The 19419-nt window shown below is 46.0% G+C and overlaps 1 protein-coding gene across 5 annotated transcripts in view; it reads right to left on the bottom strand.

Annotated features, from left to right (window-relative positions):
* The window catches only part of ILKAP (ILK associated serine/threonine phosphatase), a 63002-nt gene extending 44001 nt beyond the window's left edge, over positions 1–19001 (bottom strand). The window contains exons 1-3 of one of the 5 annotated variants that reach the window (XM_048863158.2): positions 18853–18995; positions 13961–14095; positions 9318–9380 (exon numbers count right to left, since the gene is read on the bottom strand). In XM_048863158.2, the coding sequence (XP_048719115.2) occupies positions 9318–9380; positions 13961–14095; positions 18853–18904 (250 nt within the window). In that variant the 5' untranslated portion in view covers positions 18905–18995. Of the gene's footprint in view, positions 1–9317; positions 9381–13960; positions 14096–18379; positions 18666–18852 lie in introns of those variants that run through there. The other 4 variants (XM_048863161.2, XM_048863160.2, XM_048863163.2 and 1 more) reach the window with 4 other exon arrangements.
* Between the last annotated feature and the right edge of the window lie 418 nt (positions 19002–19419).

Here is a 19419-nt window from a genome sequence, read left to right as displayed (position 1 = left end):
TGGCAGTCCCTGTCATAAATATAAAGGGAAGGGTAAACCCCTTTGAAATCCCTCCTGGCCAGGGGAAAGCTCCTCTCACCTGTAAAGGGTTAAGAAGCTAAAGGTAACCTCGCTGGCACCTGACCAAAATGACCAATGAGGAGACAAGATACTTTCAAAAGCTGGGAGGAGGGAGAGAAACAAAGGGTCTGGGTCTGTCTGTAGTCGTCTTCGCCGGGGATAGACCAGGGATAGACCTCGAACAACACCAAGCGGCTGCTCACAGGAGAGCTATGGAAGCGAGGGACAAAGAACTGGAGGAGAAGGAAAAAGAGAGGAAGTATGTGGAGGAGATGGAGAAGATAAAGGCTCAGCAGAATATCCCAACAAACCCTAGTAATCCTTCTCCAAGTACCACTTCCCATCCCAGAAAGTTCCCCACCTACAAGGCAGGCGATGATACTGAGGCCTTCCTAGAAAACTTCGAAAGGGCCTGCCTTGGGTACAACATCTCTACTGACCAATACATGGTAGAGCTGAGGCCGCAGCTCAGTGGACCCTTAGCTGAGGTGGCAGCTGAAATGCCTAAAGAACACATGAACAAGTATGAACTGTTTAAATCCAAGGCGAGAGTCAGAATGGGGATAACACCCGAGCAGTCTCGTCGGAGGTTCAGAGCCCTAAGGTGGAAACCAGACATGTCATTTACCCGACATGCCTACCACATTGTGAAACATTGGGATGCCTGGATATCAGGAGCAAGTGTTGAATCTCCAGTAAATTTGCCCTTCCTAATGCAAATGGAACAATTCTTAGAGGGTGTTCCTGAGGAAATAGAAAGATACATCCTAGATGGGAAACCCAAAACTGTAATCGAGGCAGGAGAGATTGGAGCCAGATGGGTGGAGGTGGCAGAAGAAGAAAACTGGTCGCAGTTGGAGCGGAGACCAGAAGGGACCACCCCAGACCACACCCTATTACCGGGGGCCGCCCAAAGCCCCACCTACCTCCCAAAGAACCCTCCAGACCCCTTATCGTCCCACCACCCCGTTCTCCAGCAACCCTCCTCGCCCCAGTGACCCGTCAGCTGGACGATGTTTTAAGTGTAACGAGCTGGGGCATGTAAAGGCCAACTGCCCCAAGAACCCCAACAGATTACAGTTCATTGCACCGGAATCACACCAGAGGTCCACAGGCCCAGATACCTCCCAGATACCCTTGGAGCGGAGGGAAACTGTGAGTGTGGGCGGGAAGAAGGTCACCGCGTGGAGGGACACCGGAGCACAAGTGTCAGCTATCCATGCTTAGTGGACCCCAATTTAATCAACCCAGAGATCCAAGTGACGATTCAACCCTTCAAGTCCAACTCTTTCAATTTGCCTACAGCCAAGTTGCCTGTCCAGTACAAGGGCTGGTCAGGAATGTGGACTTTTGCAGTCTATGATGATTATCCCATCCCCATGCTGTTGGGGGAAGACTTGGCCAATCATGTGAAGCAGGCCAAGAGGGTGGGAATGGTCACCCGCAGCCAGGCTAAACAAGCCGTGAGGCCTAGCTCTGTTCCGGAAACTTCTATCAGGACCCAGTCAGAGGTGATGGACCCGGACTCCATGCCAATGTCTGCAACAGCAGTAGTGGATCCAGTCCCAGAGACCCAGACGGAACCAGTCCCAGAACCGGAACCAGCCAAACAACCAACACCAGACCCCGTGCCAGCCCTGAATCCAGTACTTGCAACCTCAACACCAGAGGGCCCCACTGAACCTGAACTGGCAGCAGCCGATAACCCTACACAAGAGGCTCAGCCGGAGCCTGAATCCCAACATAGTGCACCAGCGGAGAGCGGTTCACAGTCAACAGAAACAGCTCCATCCCCTATATCGCTTCCAGAGGGACCAAGCCTAGGTCCACAATCCAATGAGGAACTGATGTCCCCAGCATCAAGGGAACAGTTCCAGACCGAACAGGAAGCAGATGAAAGCCTCCAGAGAGCTTGGACGGCGGCACGGAGCAACCCACCGCCTCTCAGCTCTTCTAATCGATCCAGGTTTGTTGTAGAAAGAGGACTTTTATACAAGGAAACTCTTTCTGGTGGACACCAGGAAGACTGGCATCCTCAGAGACAGTTGGTAGTTCCAACTAAATACCGGGCCAAGCTCTTGAGCTTAGCCCATGATCACCCTAGTGGCCATGCTGGGGTGAACAGGACCAAAGACCGTTTGGGGGGATCATTCCACTGGGAGGGAATGGGCAAGGATGTTTCTACCTATGTCCAGTCTTGTGAGGTGTGCCAAAGAGTGGGAAAACCCCAAGACCAGGTCAAAGCCCCTCTCCAGCCACTCCCCATCATTGAAGTTCCATTTCAGCGAGTAGCTGTGGATATTCTGGGTCCTTTTCCGAAAAAGACACCCAGAGGAAAGCAGTACATACTGACTTTCATGGATTTTGCCACCCGATGGCCGGAAGCAGTAGCTCTAAGCAACACCACGGCTAAAAGTGTGTGCCAGGCACTAGCAGACATTTTTGCCAGGGTAGGTTGGCCCTCCGACATCCTCACAGATGCAGGGACTAATTTCCTGGCAGGAACTATGAAAAACCTTTGGGAAGCTCATGGGGTAAATCACTTGGTTGCCACTCCTTACCACCATCAAACAAATGGCATGGTGGAGAAGTTTAATGGAACTTTGGGGGCCATGATACGTAAATTTGTAAATGAGCACTCCAATGATTGGGACCTAGTGTTGCAGCAGTTGCTCTTTGCCTACATCCCAGTTTAGGGTTTTCCCCATTTGAACTTGTATATGGCCGTGAGGTTAAGGGGCCATTGCAGTTGGTGAAGCAGCAATGGGAGGGATTTACACCTTCTCCAGGAACTAACATTCTGGACTTTGTAACCAACCTACAAAACACCCTCCGAACCTCTTTAGCCCTTGCTAGAGAAAACTTACAGGATGCTCAAAAAGAGCAAAAAGCCTGGTATGATAAACATGCCAGAGAGTGTTCCTTCAAAGTAGGAGACCAGGTCATGGTCTTAAGGGCGCTCCAGGCCCATAAAATGGAAGCATCGTGGGAAGGGCCATTCACGGTCCAGGAGCGCCTGGGAGCTGTTAATTATCTCATAGCATTCCCCACCTCCAACCGGAAGCCTAAGGTGTACCATATTAATTCTCTAAAGCCCTTTTATTCCAGAGAATTAAAGGTTTGTCAGTTTACAGCCCAGGGAGGAGACGACGCTGAGTGGCCTGAAGGTGTCTACTACGAAGGGAAAAGTGCTGGTGGTGTGGAAGAGGTGAACCTCTCCATGACCCTTGGGCGTATGCAGCGACAGCAGATCCAGGAGCTGTGCACTAGCTACGCGCCAACATTCTCAGCCACCCCAGGACTGACTGAACGGGCATACCACTCCATTGACACAGGTAATGCTCACCCAATTAGGGTCCAACCTTACCGGGTGTCTCCTCAAGCTAAAACTGCTATAGAACGGGAGATCCAGGATATGTTACAGATGGGTGTAATCCGCCCCTCTGAAAGTGCATGGGCATCTCCAGTGGTTCTAGTTCCCAAACCAGATGGGGAAATACGTTTTTGCGTGGACTACCGTAAGCTAAATGCTGTAACTCGCCCAGACAACTATCCAATGCCACGCACAGATGAACTATTAGAGAAACTGGGACGGGCCCAGTTCATCTCTACCTTGGACTTAACCAAGGGGTACTGGCAGGTACCGCTAGATGAATCTGCCAAGGAAAGGTCAGCCTTCACCACACATGTCGGGCTGTATGAATTTAATGTACTCCCTTTCGGGCTGCGAAATGCACCCGCCACTTTCCAAAGACTTGTAGATGGTCTCCTAGTGGGATTAGGAGAATATGCAGTCGCCTACCTTGATGACGTGGCCATATTTTCGGATTCCTGGGCAGACCACCTGGAACATCTACAAAAAGTCCTTGAGCGCATAAGGGAGGCAGGACTAACGGTTAAGGCTAAGAAGTGTCAAATAGGCCTAAACAGAGTGACTTACCTTGGACACCAGGTGGGTCAAGGAACTATCAGCCCCCTACAGGCCAAAGTGGATGCTATCCAAAAGTGGCCTGTCCCAAAGTCAAAGAAACAGGTTCAATCCTTCTTAGGCTTGGCCGGTTATTACAGACGATTTGTACCGCACTACAGCCAAATCGCTGCCCCACTGACAGACCTAACCAAAAAGAAACAGCCAAATGCTGTTCAGTGGACCGAAAAGTGTCAGAAGGCCTTTAACAAGCTTAAAGCGACACTCATGTCTGACCCTGTACTAAGGGCCCCAGACTTTGACAAACCGTTCCTAGTAACCACAGATGCGTCCGAGCGTGGTGTGGGAGCAGTTTTAATGCAGAAAGGCCCTGATCAAGAATTCCACTCTGTAGTGTTTCTCAGCAAAAAACTGTCTGAGAGGGAAAGCAACTGGTCAGTCACTGAAAAAGAATGTTACGCCATTGTCTATGCTCTGGAAAAGCTACGCCCATATGTTTGGGGACGGCGTTTCAACCTGCAAACCGACCATGCTGCACTGAAGTGGCTTCACACCGTCAAGGAAACTAACAAAAAACTTCTTCGGTGGAGTTTAGCTCTCCAAGATTTTGATTTCAACATCCAACACATCTCAGGAGCTTCTAACAAAGTGGCTGATGCACTCTCCCGTGAAAGTTTCCCAGAGTCAACTGGTTAAAATCGTCCTTGAGATGTGGAAAATATTGTTAGTCTTTATGTACTTGGTAGTATATTTAGAGATGCATATGTCTTATTAACTCTGTTTTTCCTAGAGCTCCAGGAAGAAATCCCAGCCAGTGTTTCACCCTAGCTGAGATTTGGGGGGCGTGTCATAAATATAAAGGGAAGGGTAAACCCCTTTGAAATCCCTCCTGGCCAGGGGAAAGCTCCTCTCACCTGTAAAGGGTTAAGAAGCTAAAGGTAACCTCGCTGGCACCTGACCAAAATGACCAATGAGGAGACAAGATACTTTCAAAAGCTGGGAGGAGGGAGAGAAACAAAGGGTCTGGGTCTGTCTGTAGTCGTCTTCGCCGGGGATAGACCAGGAATGGAGTCTTAGAACTTTTAGTAAGTAATCTAGCTAGGTATGTGTTAGATTATGATTTCTTTAAATGGCTGAGAAAAGCATTGTGCTGAATAGAATAACTATTTCTGTCTGTGTATCTTTTTTGTAACTTAAGGTTTTGCCTAGAGGGATTCTCTATGTTTTTGAATCTAATTACCCTGTAAGATATCTACCATCCTGATTTTACAGGGGGGATTTCTTTATTTCTATTTACTTCTATTTTTTATTAAAAGTCTTCTTGTAAAAAACGGAATGCTTTTTCATTGTTCTCAGATCCAAGGGTTTGGGTCTGTGGTCACCTATGCAAATTGGTGAGGCTTTTTATCCAACATTTCCCAGGAAAGGGGGGGTGCAAGTGTTGGGAAGATTGTTCATTGTTCTTAAGATCCAAGGGTCTGGGTCTGTAGTCACCTAGGCAAATTGGTGAGGCTTTTTACCAAACCTTGTCCAGGAAGTGGGGTGCAGGGTTTTGTGAAGTATTTTGGGGGGAAAGACGCGTCCAAACAGCTCTTCCCCAGTAACCAGTATTAGTTTGGTGGTGGTAGCGGCCAGTCCAAGGACAACGGGGGGAATATTTTGTACCTTGGGGAAGTTTTGACCTAAGCTGGTAAAGATAAGCTTAGGAGGTTTTTTTTTTATGCAGGTCCCCACATCTGTACCCTAGAGTTCAGAGTGGGGGAGGAACCTTGACAGTCCCAAAGGGGTTTCTGTGATCCAACCCGTCACACTGACTATTTTAAAAAACTCCAGAGAGCACCTTTTAAATAATAGGTTCTGGTTATTTTTTAAAAGTTCAAGAGTTTTTCTGCTCCTCTTTTGGTGTTTGAAGATATTTTCAGCTACATAAATAGAGCTATATGGGGGGGGGGGGAGGGACAGCAAAGCTGACTACACAAAGTGCTGTCAAAAGCACAAAACAAACTAAAAATAGAGAAAAAAAATCTTAACTTCACCCAGTTACAATAATCCTAGTTTTTACCTACTGTAGTTACAAGTAACAAACAACTCTTTAGGCAGAAACGGGATTTTTCAAGTTGGAGATATTTCCTTAAAACTGTTCAGCCTGAACGGATTATTGGTTAACTTCAAAAACAGAAAGGGGGTTTCTTGTAGAGATATTTCTTTTTAGCTATGCGAGTATGATATGGAGTTGAAAGAATCATTATAGTGGTTAAGGCCCACTCCTGCAAAGCTTACACATGCTTAACTTTAAGGAATGCGACTAGTCTGATTACACCTCATGAGTAGTCCCATAAAGTCAATGTTAGTGAGGTTTAAGTCTTCGCAGAATTGGGGCCTAACTAAGTTGGAGGGTGGAAAAACATTACAATATATATTTGAACTGGAAATGAACTTTAGCGAATTGTCTGAAGTAGGTCAGACCTCAGGCTATATTTCTGTGCAGATTTCCCACAAACAAACAGTCATTTTAACAGGGAAGAAAAGAATATATAGCTAAAAAGGGAGTCTTTTCCTCTTACTGTTGAACTAACAAAACAATGACCAATACAGCTTATCTGGGCTCCCTCTTATTCCTGAGGGAATTCTGCACCAAAAAGTAACAATTCTGCAAAATTCTCCATATTCTGTCAAAACAATATAATCATGCCAGTTACAATTATTTTCGTAATTTCAAAATATCTGTCAGCAAGTATGGGGGATGGATAGCTCAGTGGTTTGAGCATTGGCCTGCTAAACCGAGGGTTGTGAGTTCAACCCTTAAGGGGACCATTTAGGGATCTGGGGCAAAAATTGGGGATTGGTCCTGCTTTGAGTAGGGCATTGGACTAGATGTCCTCCTGAGGTCCCTTCCAACCCTGATATTCTATGAATACAGACAAAAAGATTCTGGTAATTTTTTTTGACATATTCCTTACAATGTATATTAATAGAGAATTGTGTAATTCATTTAAAATTACAGTACAGAACTGTATTTCCTGCACCTGTCAGAAGCAGCGCACAGGCATGGGGAAGGCAGGGGTAATGGAAGAGCCGAGGGAGAGGGAAGGAGCCTAGGAGTGAATCTGGAGGGTGTTGGGTGTGAGGTTTTTCTTTGGGGGGGAGGAGAAGAGGGATTGTTAGGGTGTTGGAAATCCTCCCCCATGCAGACCCTGGCTGACCCTCCCATTCAGTCAGGCACATCTGCCCCTGTCCCTCCACCCCTCATCCCCCTGGGTTTCTGCAGCCCCCCTCCCGCATCCCCAGGCTCAATGCTGTCACCCTACTAGCCCATGCTCCAGTCTGTCATCCCCCGCTCCACTAGCCATACTGAACCCCAGTCTGTGACCCTGCCAGCAGCCTTGTGTGTCCCACTCTGTCCTAATCTGGCTCTGCAGGCAGGGTGCTGTGATAAACTCTACTCCTGGGGGAATTCTGCAGCATTGGACATAGAATTTTGTATTTTCCCGCATAAAATACATTTTACCTAAGAAATGCTGCAATTGTGAGCCTTTTGCCCACCAGAGGCCACTGTGGCACTAGAACAGCTAGCACGAACACAGCTGGCTGTTCTGGCACCACAGCAGACTCTGGTGGGCAAAAGGCAGAATGGCAGCACTTCTTAGGCAAAATGTGTTTTGTGTATTCCCACATAAAAACAATGCGAGACAGATGAATTCTGCATGTCTGCACATGCACAGAATTCCCCCAGGAGTATCCCTCTGGCGACTTATCAGAACACCTGAAATGCATATGCACTTAAGGAAGCAGTTGGCCTTGAGTTCAAATCCTGTCTGGGATATATTACCTATTACCAGCAGGAGAGTGAGTTTGTGTGTGTGGTTTTTGGAGGGGGGTGAGGGAGTGAGAGAACCTGGATTTGTGCAGGAAATGGCCCACCTTGATTATCATACACATTGTGAAGAGAGTGGTCACTTTGGATGGGCTATTACCAGCAGGAGAGTGAGTTTGTGTGTGGGGGGGCGGAGGGTGAGAAAACCTGGATTTGTGCTGGAAATGGCCCAACTTGATGATCACTTTAGATAAGCTATTACCAGGACGACAGTGGGGCGGGAGGAGGTATTGTTTCATGGTCTCTGTGTGTATATAATGTCTTCTGCAGTTTCCACGGTATGCATCCGATGAAGTGAGCTGTAGCTCACGAAAGCTCACGCTCAAATAAATTGGTTAGTCTCTAAGGTGCCACAAGTACTCCTTTTCTTTTTGCGAATACAGACTAACACGGCTGTTACTCTGAAACCTGTCTGGGATACGTTTACATCAGAAAGACTTAATTTAAACATTTATTTTTCTTGACAAAATACCCACCCAGTAAAGTGGATTTAATGACTTCTAGTAAATCACCAACATATTTCACAAGGGTACACAATACAAAACCATACTGATAATTATATGAATAAGTTATTAAAATAGTTCTGAACTCCTATAAAAAAAGGTATCAAAACTAATATTTGCCATAAAAGATGGAAAAAAGGACTAAGGGTTGAACTCTGCCACCCTTTATGCACATAAAATCAGTAGGATTGTATGTATAATCAAGTATGCTCAACATGAGTAAGATGGGCAGAATCTGGCCCTACAGAGCACCAAGTTAATAAAAAGAAAAGGAGTACTTGTGGCACTTTAGAGACTAACAAATTTATCTGAGCATAAGCTTTCATGAGCTACAGCTCACTTCATCGGATGCATTCAGTGGAAAATACAGTGGGGAGATTTATACACATAGAGAACATGAAACAATGGGTGTTACCATACACACAGTAACCAGAGTGATCACTTAAGGTGAGCTATTACCAGCGGGGGGGGGGGGAGGGGGGAACAGATGGGCCATTTCCAGCAGTTGGCAACAACATGTGAGGAACAGTGGGGGGTGGAATAAACAAGGGGAAATAGTTTTACTTTATGAATCACTACAAAAGGGGAATGCACAAAATCCAAAAGGACTAGAAAGAAACAAAGAATAGAAAAGAATTGAACAGCTTAACTAATGGAAGTAGAGGGAGACACAAAAAGATTATCTGGGAAAAAAGCTGACAAAAATCATTCCTCCTCCTCCCCACAAAAGTGTCTTTATTCTCTATCCTCTCTTGCAGAAGATGAAATAGTGTGCTCATTTAAAACATTTCCCAGCCTCTTAGCTAAAAATGTAAATCCCTAGCCATGAAGACTGATTTAGTGACCAGTCTAACTGAAAAACAGGTTTTAGACAAGCCACTGTAGAAAAAGTGGGGAAGCATCTGTAAGCAGGGAAAGGTCAGGGATGTGGGAGAAGGTTATATTCCCTTACCTGAGCTGCTGGATGGTGGGAGATCATCAAAAAGCAAAGATCCTCCTTTTAGTACTTCGGTCCCTGAAACCCATCAGAAAACAGTAACAATATGATTAAAGTACCCAGGCCGGTCACGAACGGGTGATTCACACACAGAATGGAATTGTGAACCCCTCTGTCTATGACAACCGTAGTTTCTAAATGCACTGCTCCAGGATATAACAGCTGTTACTGCAAAGAGATCTCAGGTATTTCAGTCTGAAAGCTTAATCTATTTAGTTTATCAAAGAGAAGGTTCAGAGGCAACCTATCACAGTCTACAGGTACATGCACAAGAGATTTCTGATAGGAGTCAGCTCCCTAATTTAACAGAAAAAGGCAAAACAAGATCCAGTGATTGAAAGATGATGCTAGACAAGTCAAACTAGAAATAAGGCACATTTTAAAGTGAGGATAAATTAGCCATTGGCACAATTTACCTAGGAATGTGGTGGATTGCCGTCTTTAAGCTAAGACTAGATATCTTTCTAAAAGATGTTATAGCTGAAGCAGGAGTTATGGGCTTCATGTAGAAATTAGGTGAGGTGATCTGGCCTGTGTTATGCAGGTCAGGCTAGATACCTTAGATTTAAAGGCCAAGTAGGACCATTCTAGGTTATCTAACACTATGGTATATTAGTGCCAGATAAAAAAAGCCTAGGACTTACATGCATATTTTCCATACATTTAAACATTTAGCATCCCTTTTACCAACCCAAACATCCACAATTTGAAGAGAATCAAAACAGATGACATTTTGAGGACATTATTATGCCCAAAATTCCAAATGGACATTAATTCTAATAGGATAATGCTAACACGGGGTGGGCAAACCACGGCCCACAGGCTGCATCCAGCCCATTGGACCTTTTAATCTGGCCCTTGAGCTCCTGCTGCAGGGTGGGGTTGGGAGCTTTCCCTGCTCCGGTGCTCCAGCCAGGGAGCTTGCCTTGCTCAGCTCTGCGCAGCTCCCGGAAACAAGGGCAGCCAGGGGGCTCTGCACACTGCCCCTGCCCCAAGTGCAGGCTCTGTAGCTCCCATTGGCCGAGAACCATGGCCACTACACAGTGCCTGCGGACAGGGCAGCATGCAGAGCAGTGTGGCCCCACCCCCACATGAGAGGCGGAGGGGAGACGGGCCACTGTTTCCAGGAGCTGCTTCAGGTAAGCGCCACCTGGATCCTGAGTGCACCCATGCACCACAACCTCCTGCCCCAGCCCCGACTGCCCTCCAAACCCTTTGATCCCAGCCTGGAGCACCCTCCTGCACCCCAAACCCCTCATCCCCAGCCAGGATGGATTTGATTTAAATCACTAGTCAGGAAAACTATTTAATCATGGATTTCTACATAAAAGTGCATTTTTGTTGGTTGTTATAACGTTAATACATATTCTTCACAACTCAGATACATGTAGAATTCATTTTTAGAAGGTACACTATACATTTTTAAAGTGATTTATTTTGAAAAACTTTTCAAATTAGTTTTACAGCTATATCAGAAAATGAATGTTTGGTTATTTCATTTACCAAAAGGTAACTGAAGCAGATATTTATGAAGTCATTGGGAGGTAAACTATCATTAATATTTGGAGGAGTTTCTTGTCATGCTGTATTAGGAGGAGATCATCACCAGACAGACATTTAAATTGTTTTATTTAACTAAAACAACATTATGTATTCTGGATTTTTCTCTCTTCAACAGCAAACATAATATTTTAACAAAACAAGCATATGCATTTTTGAATTTAAACATGCACGTTTTTTAAAATCATGTTGGGTTTTTGTTAAAATTGTTTTTAAACTAAAATAGTTAAATGAAATATATTTAAAAAAATTAAATCGACTATGTCAGCAAGCTCAACATGAGAAACTTAAAATATTGGCTTCTGCAGCTAACTCAGTCATCTTCACCTTCATTTTCCTGTTTGTTCATAATCTGGAAGAGAAAAAAAACAAAAACAAGCTTTCCTGCTTTTTCAGGTCCCAAATGACTTCTCAATTTGGAATGAATTAGTCCAAAAGGAAGAAAATATTCTTTCTACACTGGTAGAAGAAGCTACTGCTGTTAAAAGTGAGATCACCACTTCAACAGTCTCTGAATCCAAGTGCTTCAGTGACTTCCACGAGTTCTCCGGTATGACTTCTTTAAAACATCATCAGAAAATATATATTTCTTGAATGGTTCACCCTTAGCTCTGAAGTTTATTATAGTTGGCATTATGGAGGGATGATTGCTGGATGTCCATGTCATAGCTAACTCCTCTTCTTCAGCAGTTAATGTTTGACCCTGGTACCGAGTATTGAGAATATTTGCAAGAAAATGAGCTGGAGACAGAGAGTTAAATTACAAGCTTTAAAAAAAGAATGAATGGGACAAGAACGGTCATTGCATATTTCCCTTTTTAAGATCTCATTCAGTTCCTTCCAAATGTCAAACAGCGTCAGCAATAAAATTGCGATTTCCCTGTATTTTGTTCAAGGCTACAGAAATAGGCTTCAGGGTACTCAGCAGGTGTTCAACATTTCTCTTAAGCCCAATGTTGAGAACTTTGGCTGGGACAGTGCCATCTATTTTTTCACGATTTTATTCACAAACTGTCATCAGATTAGGCCAGTGCTTGATACAGCGTTCAAAACAGTCCACTACTGAGGTCCACAGCACGTCTTGTGGGAGAGTTAGCTTGGTTCCTCCCACCTTTTTTTAGAGCAACTGCTGCAAAGTGGTGTTACAGAAGTATTTTGCAATTTCAACAACATTAGCCTTTATTTCTGGAACACTGAAGTCTTTGGCTAGTCATTTGGCTAGTGCATCAAATGAGCACTGCAACCGTATGTTGTTAGCTGGGGACTCTCTTCAAAATAATTTCTTCTCAACTTGGATACATTTGCAGCATTTTCTGTGACCAAGCTGCATACTAGACATTTGAATTGTTTTTTTCACAGTTTGTTATAGCTTTTACTGCTACTTCTTGTAAGTATTCTGCTGTATCAACTGTTTCTGTAAGGAAGACATTCCCTTCTTCTGTTGTCACACAAGCATATAGAACAGGATCATTGTGGACAATGCTCCACCCATCAAGACTCAGGTTAACAATTTCACCCTCTAGACCTTTTGCACACTGCTCAATTTCTCTTTCATACACTTTATCCAGCAATTTTCCTGCAACATCTGCTCTGTTGGGTGGACTGTTAATGACTGAACCATGTTAATGAAGTGTAGGTTCTCAATCATATGGAAAGGAGAGTTTGTTGCATAAACAAACCGGACAATTTTTTCATCAATTACCTCTTTTTGTAATCTGCTGGTTCTTATCACAAACTTATCTATGGTTTCAAGTATCAGAGGGGTAGCCGTGTTAGTCCGGATCTGTAAAAGCGGCAAAGAGTCCTGTGGCACCTTATAGGCTAACAGAATTATTGGAGCATAAGCGTTCGTGGGTGAATACCCACTTCGTCAGATGCATGTAGTAGAAATGTCCAGAGGCAGGTATAAATATGCAAGCAAGAATCAGGCTACAGATAACGAGGTTAGTTCAATCAGGGAGGATGAGGCCCTCTTCTAGCAGTTGAGATGTGAACACCAAGGGAGGAGAAACTGCTTTTGTAGCTGGCTAGCCATTCATGGTCTTTGTTTAATCCTGAGCTGATGGTGTCAAATTTGCAAATGAACTGAAGCTCAGCAGTTTCTCTTTGAAGTCTGGTCCTGGAGTTCTTTTGCTGCAGGATGGCCACCTTTAAATCTGCTATTGTGTGTCCAGGGAGATTGAAGTGTTCTTCTACAAGTTTTTGTATATTGCCATTCCTAACATCTGATTTGTATCCATTTATCCTTTTACGTAGGGACTATCCAGTTTGGCCGATGTACATAGCAGAGGGGCATTGATGGCATATATTACATTGGTGGACATGCGGTGAATGAACTGGTGATGATCTGGTTAGGTCCTGTGATGGTGTCGCTGGTGTAAATATGTGGGCAGAGTTGGTATTGAGGTTTGTTGCATGGATTGGTTCCTGAGTTAGAGTTACTATGGTGCGGTGTGTAGTTGCTGGTGAGAATATGCTTCAGGTTGGCGGGTTGTCTGTGGGCGAGGACTGGCCTGCCTCCCAAGGCCGGTGAAAGTGAGGGATTGTTGTCCAGGATGGGTTGTTATCTATGGTTGTTTCTAGATGATAGAGATTCTTTTTTTCTTTCTGCTACAGGTGATACGTGGCTACGTGACCTACATGATGTGACTGAAACATTATTATTGGCAGATAACTCTGAAACTATAGAAAATGATGGTGATTCCTGAAGGTGGATAGTCTTCAGAATCCTGTATGTTGAGGATGGATTCTTCTAAACAAAATAAGTCAATGCAGTTATTTAATTATTATTGCCACCATACTACTCATTTAGTATTACTCATTGCATTCACTGACACTCAGTCTACTTTAAAGGTGAAACTGTAAAAGGAAGATCTGCCTATTTCAGCTATTTATTTTTTATCACAACTACATCTAAAATGCTAGTACCATAGAGTAACAACTACATTTTTTGCTCAAACATGAAAATTCAAGAATAGTCCAGAAGGAAGAGAGGCAGTCCTTAAGAAAGTAGTATGAAATAAAAAAAGTTGACCAACCTGAAGATCCTGCATGTTCAGACATGTTCCTTTCATCATCCTCAACGCAGCTTCCTCCTGAGAAGGAACACTTCTCATGATGTTGTTTCATCTGGCCAACCAGGCCTTTGCATTTCATTCTGCAAGCATGCCTGTCTTACCCACAGGTAGAAGAACTTCATTAAAATACTCCCAAACTGGGTCTCTTTTACGGCTTGTTGCCATTACAGGTTTTCCCTTCTGTGAGGGAATGGTTTGGTAGTTCTCAAATAGATGAAGGCTACACTCAGAAAGACCTCAAGACTTCTGGAATATGCTGCTCAAACAGTTTCACGTTTGTTTCTACTGCCTGTCCCTCCCTTCTCACATTTATCTCTAGACGACTTCTCCTTGTCCAGATCTATTCCGCCCCCGATGATCTTCTATTCACTGAACTTTTTGAAACTTTGCACTTTTAGAGGGAGGTAAGGGATTGACTCTGTGTATACAAATTTGCAGAGGGACAATAGGGTTGAAGTCTGTTATTTCTCACCCCTATATCTTATTTATTTATTTAAAAAACATTTTTGCTGTTAACAAGCATGTTATCTCTGGAGACACAAATCCAGAGTTTGAGAACTGCAAAACTAAGCATCTCTGATGGTATCTTCTAGACTGAGCACTCAGTCCCATTGGGTAGCTAGAAAGATTAACCTAAATAATCTATACAGAAGCCCCTGGAACCCCATAAGATTGGGTCCCTAATCCATGAACTATTGGAACTCATTTACAAAAATGTGTCTTAAACGTTACATGAATATATTGTCTCATACTATAGAATTAGAATACATAATCCCTATTCCATGATATGATGATATCTTTGACCTATAATGTATCTTAATTAAAACTATCTTTCCCTCAAAAAGCATTTTATCAGAAAAATCTGATTTAAATAAAAAAAATCCAATTCTTATTTTTCTTTAAAAAAAACGAATTGATTTTTATCCATCCTGAACCCAGCCCCACCTGAGTCTGCACCCCAAGCCAGAGCCTCACCCCCCCCCCCGTGTGCCCCAATCCCCTGCCCCAACCAAGAGCCCCCTCCTGCCCTCAAAACCCCTCCATCCCAGTCAGGAGCACCCTCCTGCACCCCAAACCCATCATCCCTAGCCCCACCTCAGAGTCTGCACTCCCAGCCAGAACCCTCATCCTCCCCGTGCACCCAATCCCCTGCCCCAGCTGGCCCACCATACAATTTCCATACAGAGAGGTGGCCCTCAGGCCAAAAAGTTTACCCACCCCTGTGCTAACAGCACTATCAAATATTCATGGAGAAACCCAAGAGTTGGTCTATATTCACAGCTCTGTAGTTATGAACACTTTGGATCTTTTGGGGAAAGATTCTGAGAAGCTAACTGAGGGCATGAAAAAATGTACCTGATACTGTAGCCAGACAGCCAGGCCCCCCCCCGACCAGCATTGCTGGAAAACAGAGGAGGAAGCCGGAACAGGGCACTTAACATATATTCCAGCGCAGCCCTTGAAGCTGTGAAAAGCACAGGTGTGCTGCTACAATGTGCCTCTGGGAACAGATACAACGATTAAGCTCACAGCAGGCAGAGGCCCTGTGACAGACATGGCTCTTAGCCCCTACTAAATAGCGTGATGCACACACCCCAACATCCTAGGTGGGAAAATATTTACCCTGATAAAAGAAATGTCCAGTAGTCGACACTTATTGTTTCTCTCCCTTGCAAGTGTAAACTACTCTTGCGAAAGCTGGCGTTACCCAGACAGACCAGCCTCAATTTGGCATAAGAAAGGAGAAAGAGAATAAAGGAGTACAGAGGTATAAGTAGGGGACCTACAGCACCATGATTTTTGAGTGCTTTTCACTATCTATCTGCTGGTCAGATAAGTGACAGCCTCCCAAGGCTACTGCAGCTAAGAGGGTCCCTAAGCCTTGTCCCTTATTCGTCTTTCCGCGGAATTGAGTGACCGATCCTGGCTTGGCACCGCTGGAATCGAGAGATGCAAGGAGGGTAAGAAGCACCCACACCTGATCTCCTATCTTTAGTGTACACATATTTTGAAATAGAGCTCTATACTTTGTTTTCTTTCTTTGGGATTGTGGCTTCAGTTTTGTAACTTGTTTGTGTGTGTAACATCTCTACATTTAAGTAAGTAGGCACTAGCAATTTTGTAACCACATGATTAGAATCTAGCTTAATAAATTTTGGTAACCATTTGTGCATAAACCTGACTTGTTTTCTCTGGTTTACTGTAAAGCAGCCGACACAATTAAAGAACCTCAGCCGTTTTGGCTCTAAAGCCTGGCCATTAGGTGAGAGTACTAAGAGCCTAGCGTTGAGTTGTGCCGCCTCCAACAACGGGCAAACTCTTGGGGCACCTGTCAGTCAATCCTGGCTGCCCGCTGCGAAGGAGCTCTGAGCTCTAGCAGTTAAAGTCACGGGTGGTTAGGACCTTGGGGCATCCGTCAGCCTAGCCTGGGCTGCCCGCCGCAAAGGGACAGTGCATCCTAGCGGTTAAAGTCACGGATGGTATAAACGGGCATAGCTGGCACCTCACCAAACATCCTTGGCCGTCGGCTAACAGATAACCTACTATCCCAAAGACTAAGGCGATGTCTACACTACAAAGTTGTCAACCTATGGTACATCGACATACAGCCACTGCTGTATTTGAACTGCTGTTGCATGTCCACACTATGCAACTCGTGTCCACAGTAGCAGCTCTTGCATCGATACAGAGATTGGTGCACCATGACTAACTAACCCACGTCTGTTAGTATATAAAGTGCCACAGGAATCTCTGCCACTTTTACAGATCCAGACTAACTCGGCTACCCCTCTGATGCTATCCCACTGGGCAACTTCCCAAAGGGTGTTTGGGGTTTGTAATGCCTCACGGGAGCAGGTTTAGCATCAGATACTACAGGTTTCTCAATCTCATCATTCCATGGGCATCCTATTAGGTTTCCAGCTGCTTTTCAACCACTCTGGTAACCTGCAAGCCAGCCATCTGTGTCCGAAAGCATGGATCCTGCACTGTTCTTCAGTATTTTAGCTGTGCGTTATGAAGACATAAGAGGAGCTCCACAGGGATGCTATTCACCACCATCCTAACCCTAGCCTCCTCCTTGTAGGAGCAGCATATCTGTGGCTCCACACCTTTCCCTTACCTTCTACTATGCCTGCCGCAGCTCTTCAGATTTTTACACACACAGCTGCATGTCCCTGTCATAGCCCTTCTACTCCCTGCCCTGAGCAAATTCTTGCAGCTGGAGTGGAGTTGTGCCTACACAGCTTCCTCTCCCCACAGACCCAGGAAATCAACCACCTCCCATGGACTCCACACAGGAACACGTTTGCTGCATGCTATATGAGGTCTCCATACTGAACAAATTCAAAACTTTCCAGGGCTTTAATAGGGGAGGGATGTTCACTTGTGTACTTGGCTGCATGGCAGTGGAGTTAAAAATGGTATCCAGAGTGCACAGGATGGGCAATGTAGGATACCTCCTGGAGGACACTTAGTGTAAACACTGCATTGCTTAGGTTGCACCTGACACTGAGTAGCTCTAAGTTGCCCTACACTGTATGCCTCTCCTCAAGGTGGTTTTATTATATTGGAGTAACACAAAAGTTAAAATGGCAGGAGGAGCACTGCAGTGTGTACACCTTCATAACTAGGTCAATGTAAGCTGCCTTATGGCGACAAAACGATGTAGTATAGACATAGCCTAAGTCTACTAACCAGAGTGAAAAATACTGGCATTGCCTCACCCTCCAAAGCCCCATACCCTTCAATTTAAAGGGACTGAATAACAGCTGCAATATATTGTCAAGCAACTTTCTCTTTATTTTTTTAATGCAACTACATCTCTCTTTTTTGTTCTACCTTCTTTCATGGGAAAGAAAGAGGAGAAATTACATTCAGTCATGCTGTGTCTCTTCCCTGAGTTTTCTTCAATGACCCTATCCACCTCTCTCTAACCTGCATTCCACTCACTCCCTGCCTTATATTTCTGCCTCTTCTCTCCTTTCTCCCCCTCAAATCTAGATGGACGCTATACAGTATGACAGGTTTCAGAGCAACAGCCGTGTTAGTCTGTATTCGCAAAAAGAAAAGGAGTACTTGTGGGAGCTTAGAGAGTAACCAATTTATTTGAGCATAAGCTTTTGTGAGCTACCGCTCACTCACGAAAGCTTATACTCAAATAAATTGGTTAGTCTCTAAGCTCCCACAAGTACTCCTTTTCTTTTTGCTATACAGTATGTCTCTTCTCTCACTTTGCCCCTCCTCAGCCCCCCCCTCCTCGCGCACACAGCGCAGTGGAGTTTTACCAGACACCAAACAGCCCTGGGCTGATCCCCCAAGCCCTAGACCACTCTCCCAGAGATGGAGGACTCTGAACCCTGAGAGCGCTATCAGTCGCACCTGGCGAAGCTGGGCTCTGCACCCGCCCTTGGGTGGCGTGCGCGGGGGCCAGGCTGCAGTTGTCCCCTGGCTGGAGCCCACAGGTACGCTTCGCCCGCCCTTCACAGCGAGCAGGGGCTGCAGAGGCCGCGGGTCTCAGCCCACCCGCCCCTCGCCCATGGCTGCCCGCCACAAGAGCGACCACAACCAGCCCCTTGGTCCGACCCGAGGAGCCCGCCACGGCCTCCCGCGGCACCAAGACTGAGCGTGGCGCAGGAGGACCCGGGCACATAAGGCCAGCGGTACGGGCCAGGAAGCGTCACCCCGCGCGGCCGAGCCGGGTCAGGCCCGCATGTTTCACCTCACGCCGCAGCCGGGCGCGGGAGTGCGGTGGTTGCTAAGGCTGGCCCCGCCCAGAGGGGCGCAGGGCCCGCTGGGAGATCTCGGCCCCGGCCACGACCCCCTGCGGCGGGAAAAGGTGCGGCCACGCTCACCTGCTGCCGAGGGATCCGGCTCCGGTTCCGGAAAGTCCCCGAACAAATCCATCCAGCCCGGCCCGAGACTCCAGAGCCGCTTCCTAGTTCCTGCTCCTGCTAAGGCCCCGTTCCAACCTCCCTCAATCAGCCCTCGGGGCGGGACCAGAACCCTTCGCCGGCCAATCACCCCCGAGGGGCGGGACCAGAGCCCTCTCGCCTACCAATCACCCCGAGGGGTGGGACCAGAGCCGCCTCCTGTCAATCACTTGGCGGGGGTAGGGGCCTGGGGCCGTTGCTAGTGGCTAGTTTTTTTGAAGCAGGTCCTAAGGCCTCTCTCAGCTACCAATCACATGGTGGGAAATGGGGGTCCCCAGGTCAGGCTAGGCCATACCACTGTGCTGTGGCCATCGCGGGGCAAGCAGGGCCTGCAGGTCTGGCCTTCGCCTGAGGTCAGGCTCTGGCAGGCTGGCATCCCATGGCTGGCAGGGGGTTCTAGGGCAGGGCAGGGCAGGTGTGTTACCCAGGTGCAATGGCCCTGGTGTGCTTGCTGCCCCCCAGTGCCAGGCCCGCCATCGCTCCAGGCAG

The sequence above is a fragment of the Caretta caretta genome, chromosome 9, assembly GCF_965140235.1.
Source record: "Caretta caretta isolate rCarCar2 chromosome 9, rCarCar1.hap1, whole genome shotgun sequence".
Taxonomy (NCBI): domain Eukaryota; kingdom Metazoa; phylum Chordata; order Testudines; family Cheloniidae; genus Caretta; species Caretta caretta.
This window is presented reverse-complemented; position numbering and strand designations above follow the sequence as displayed.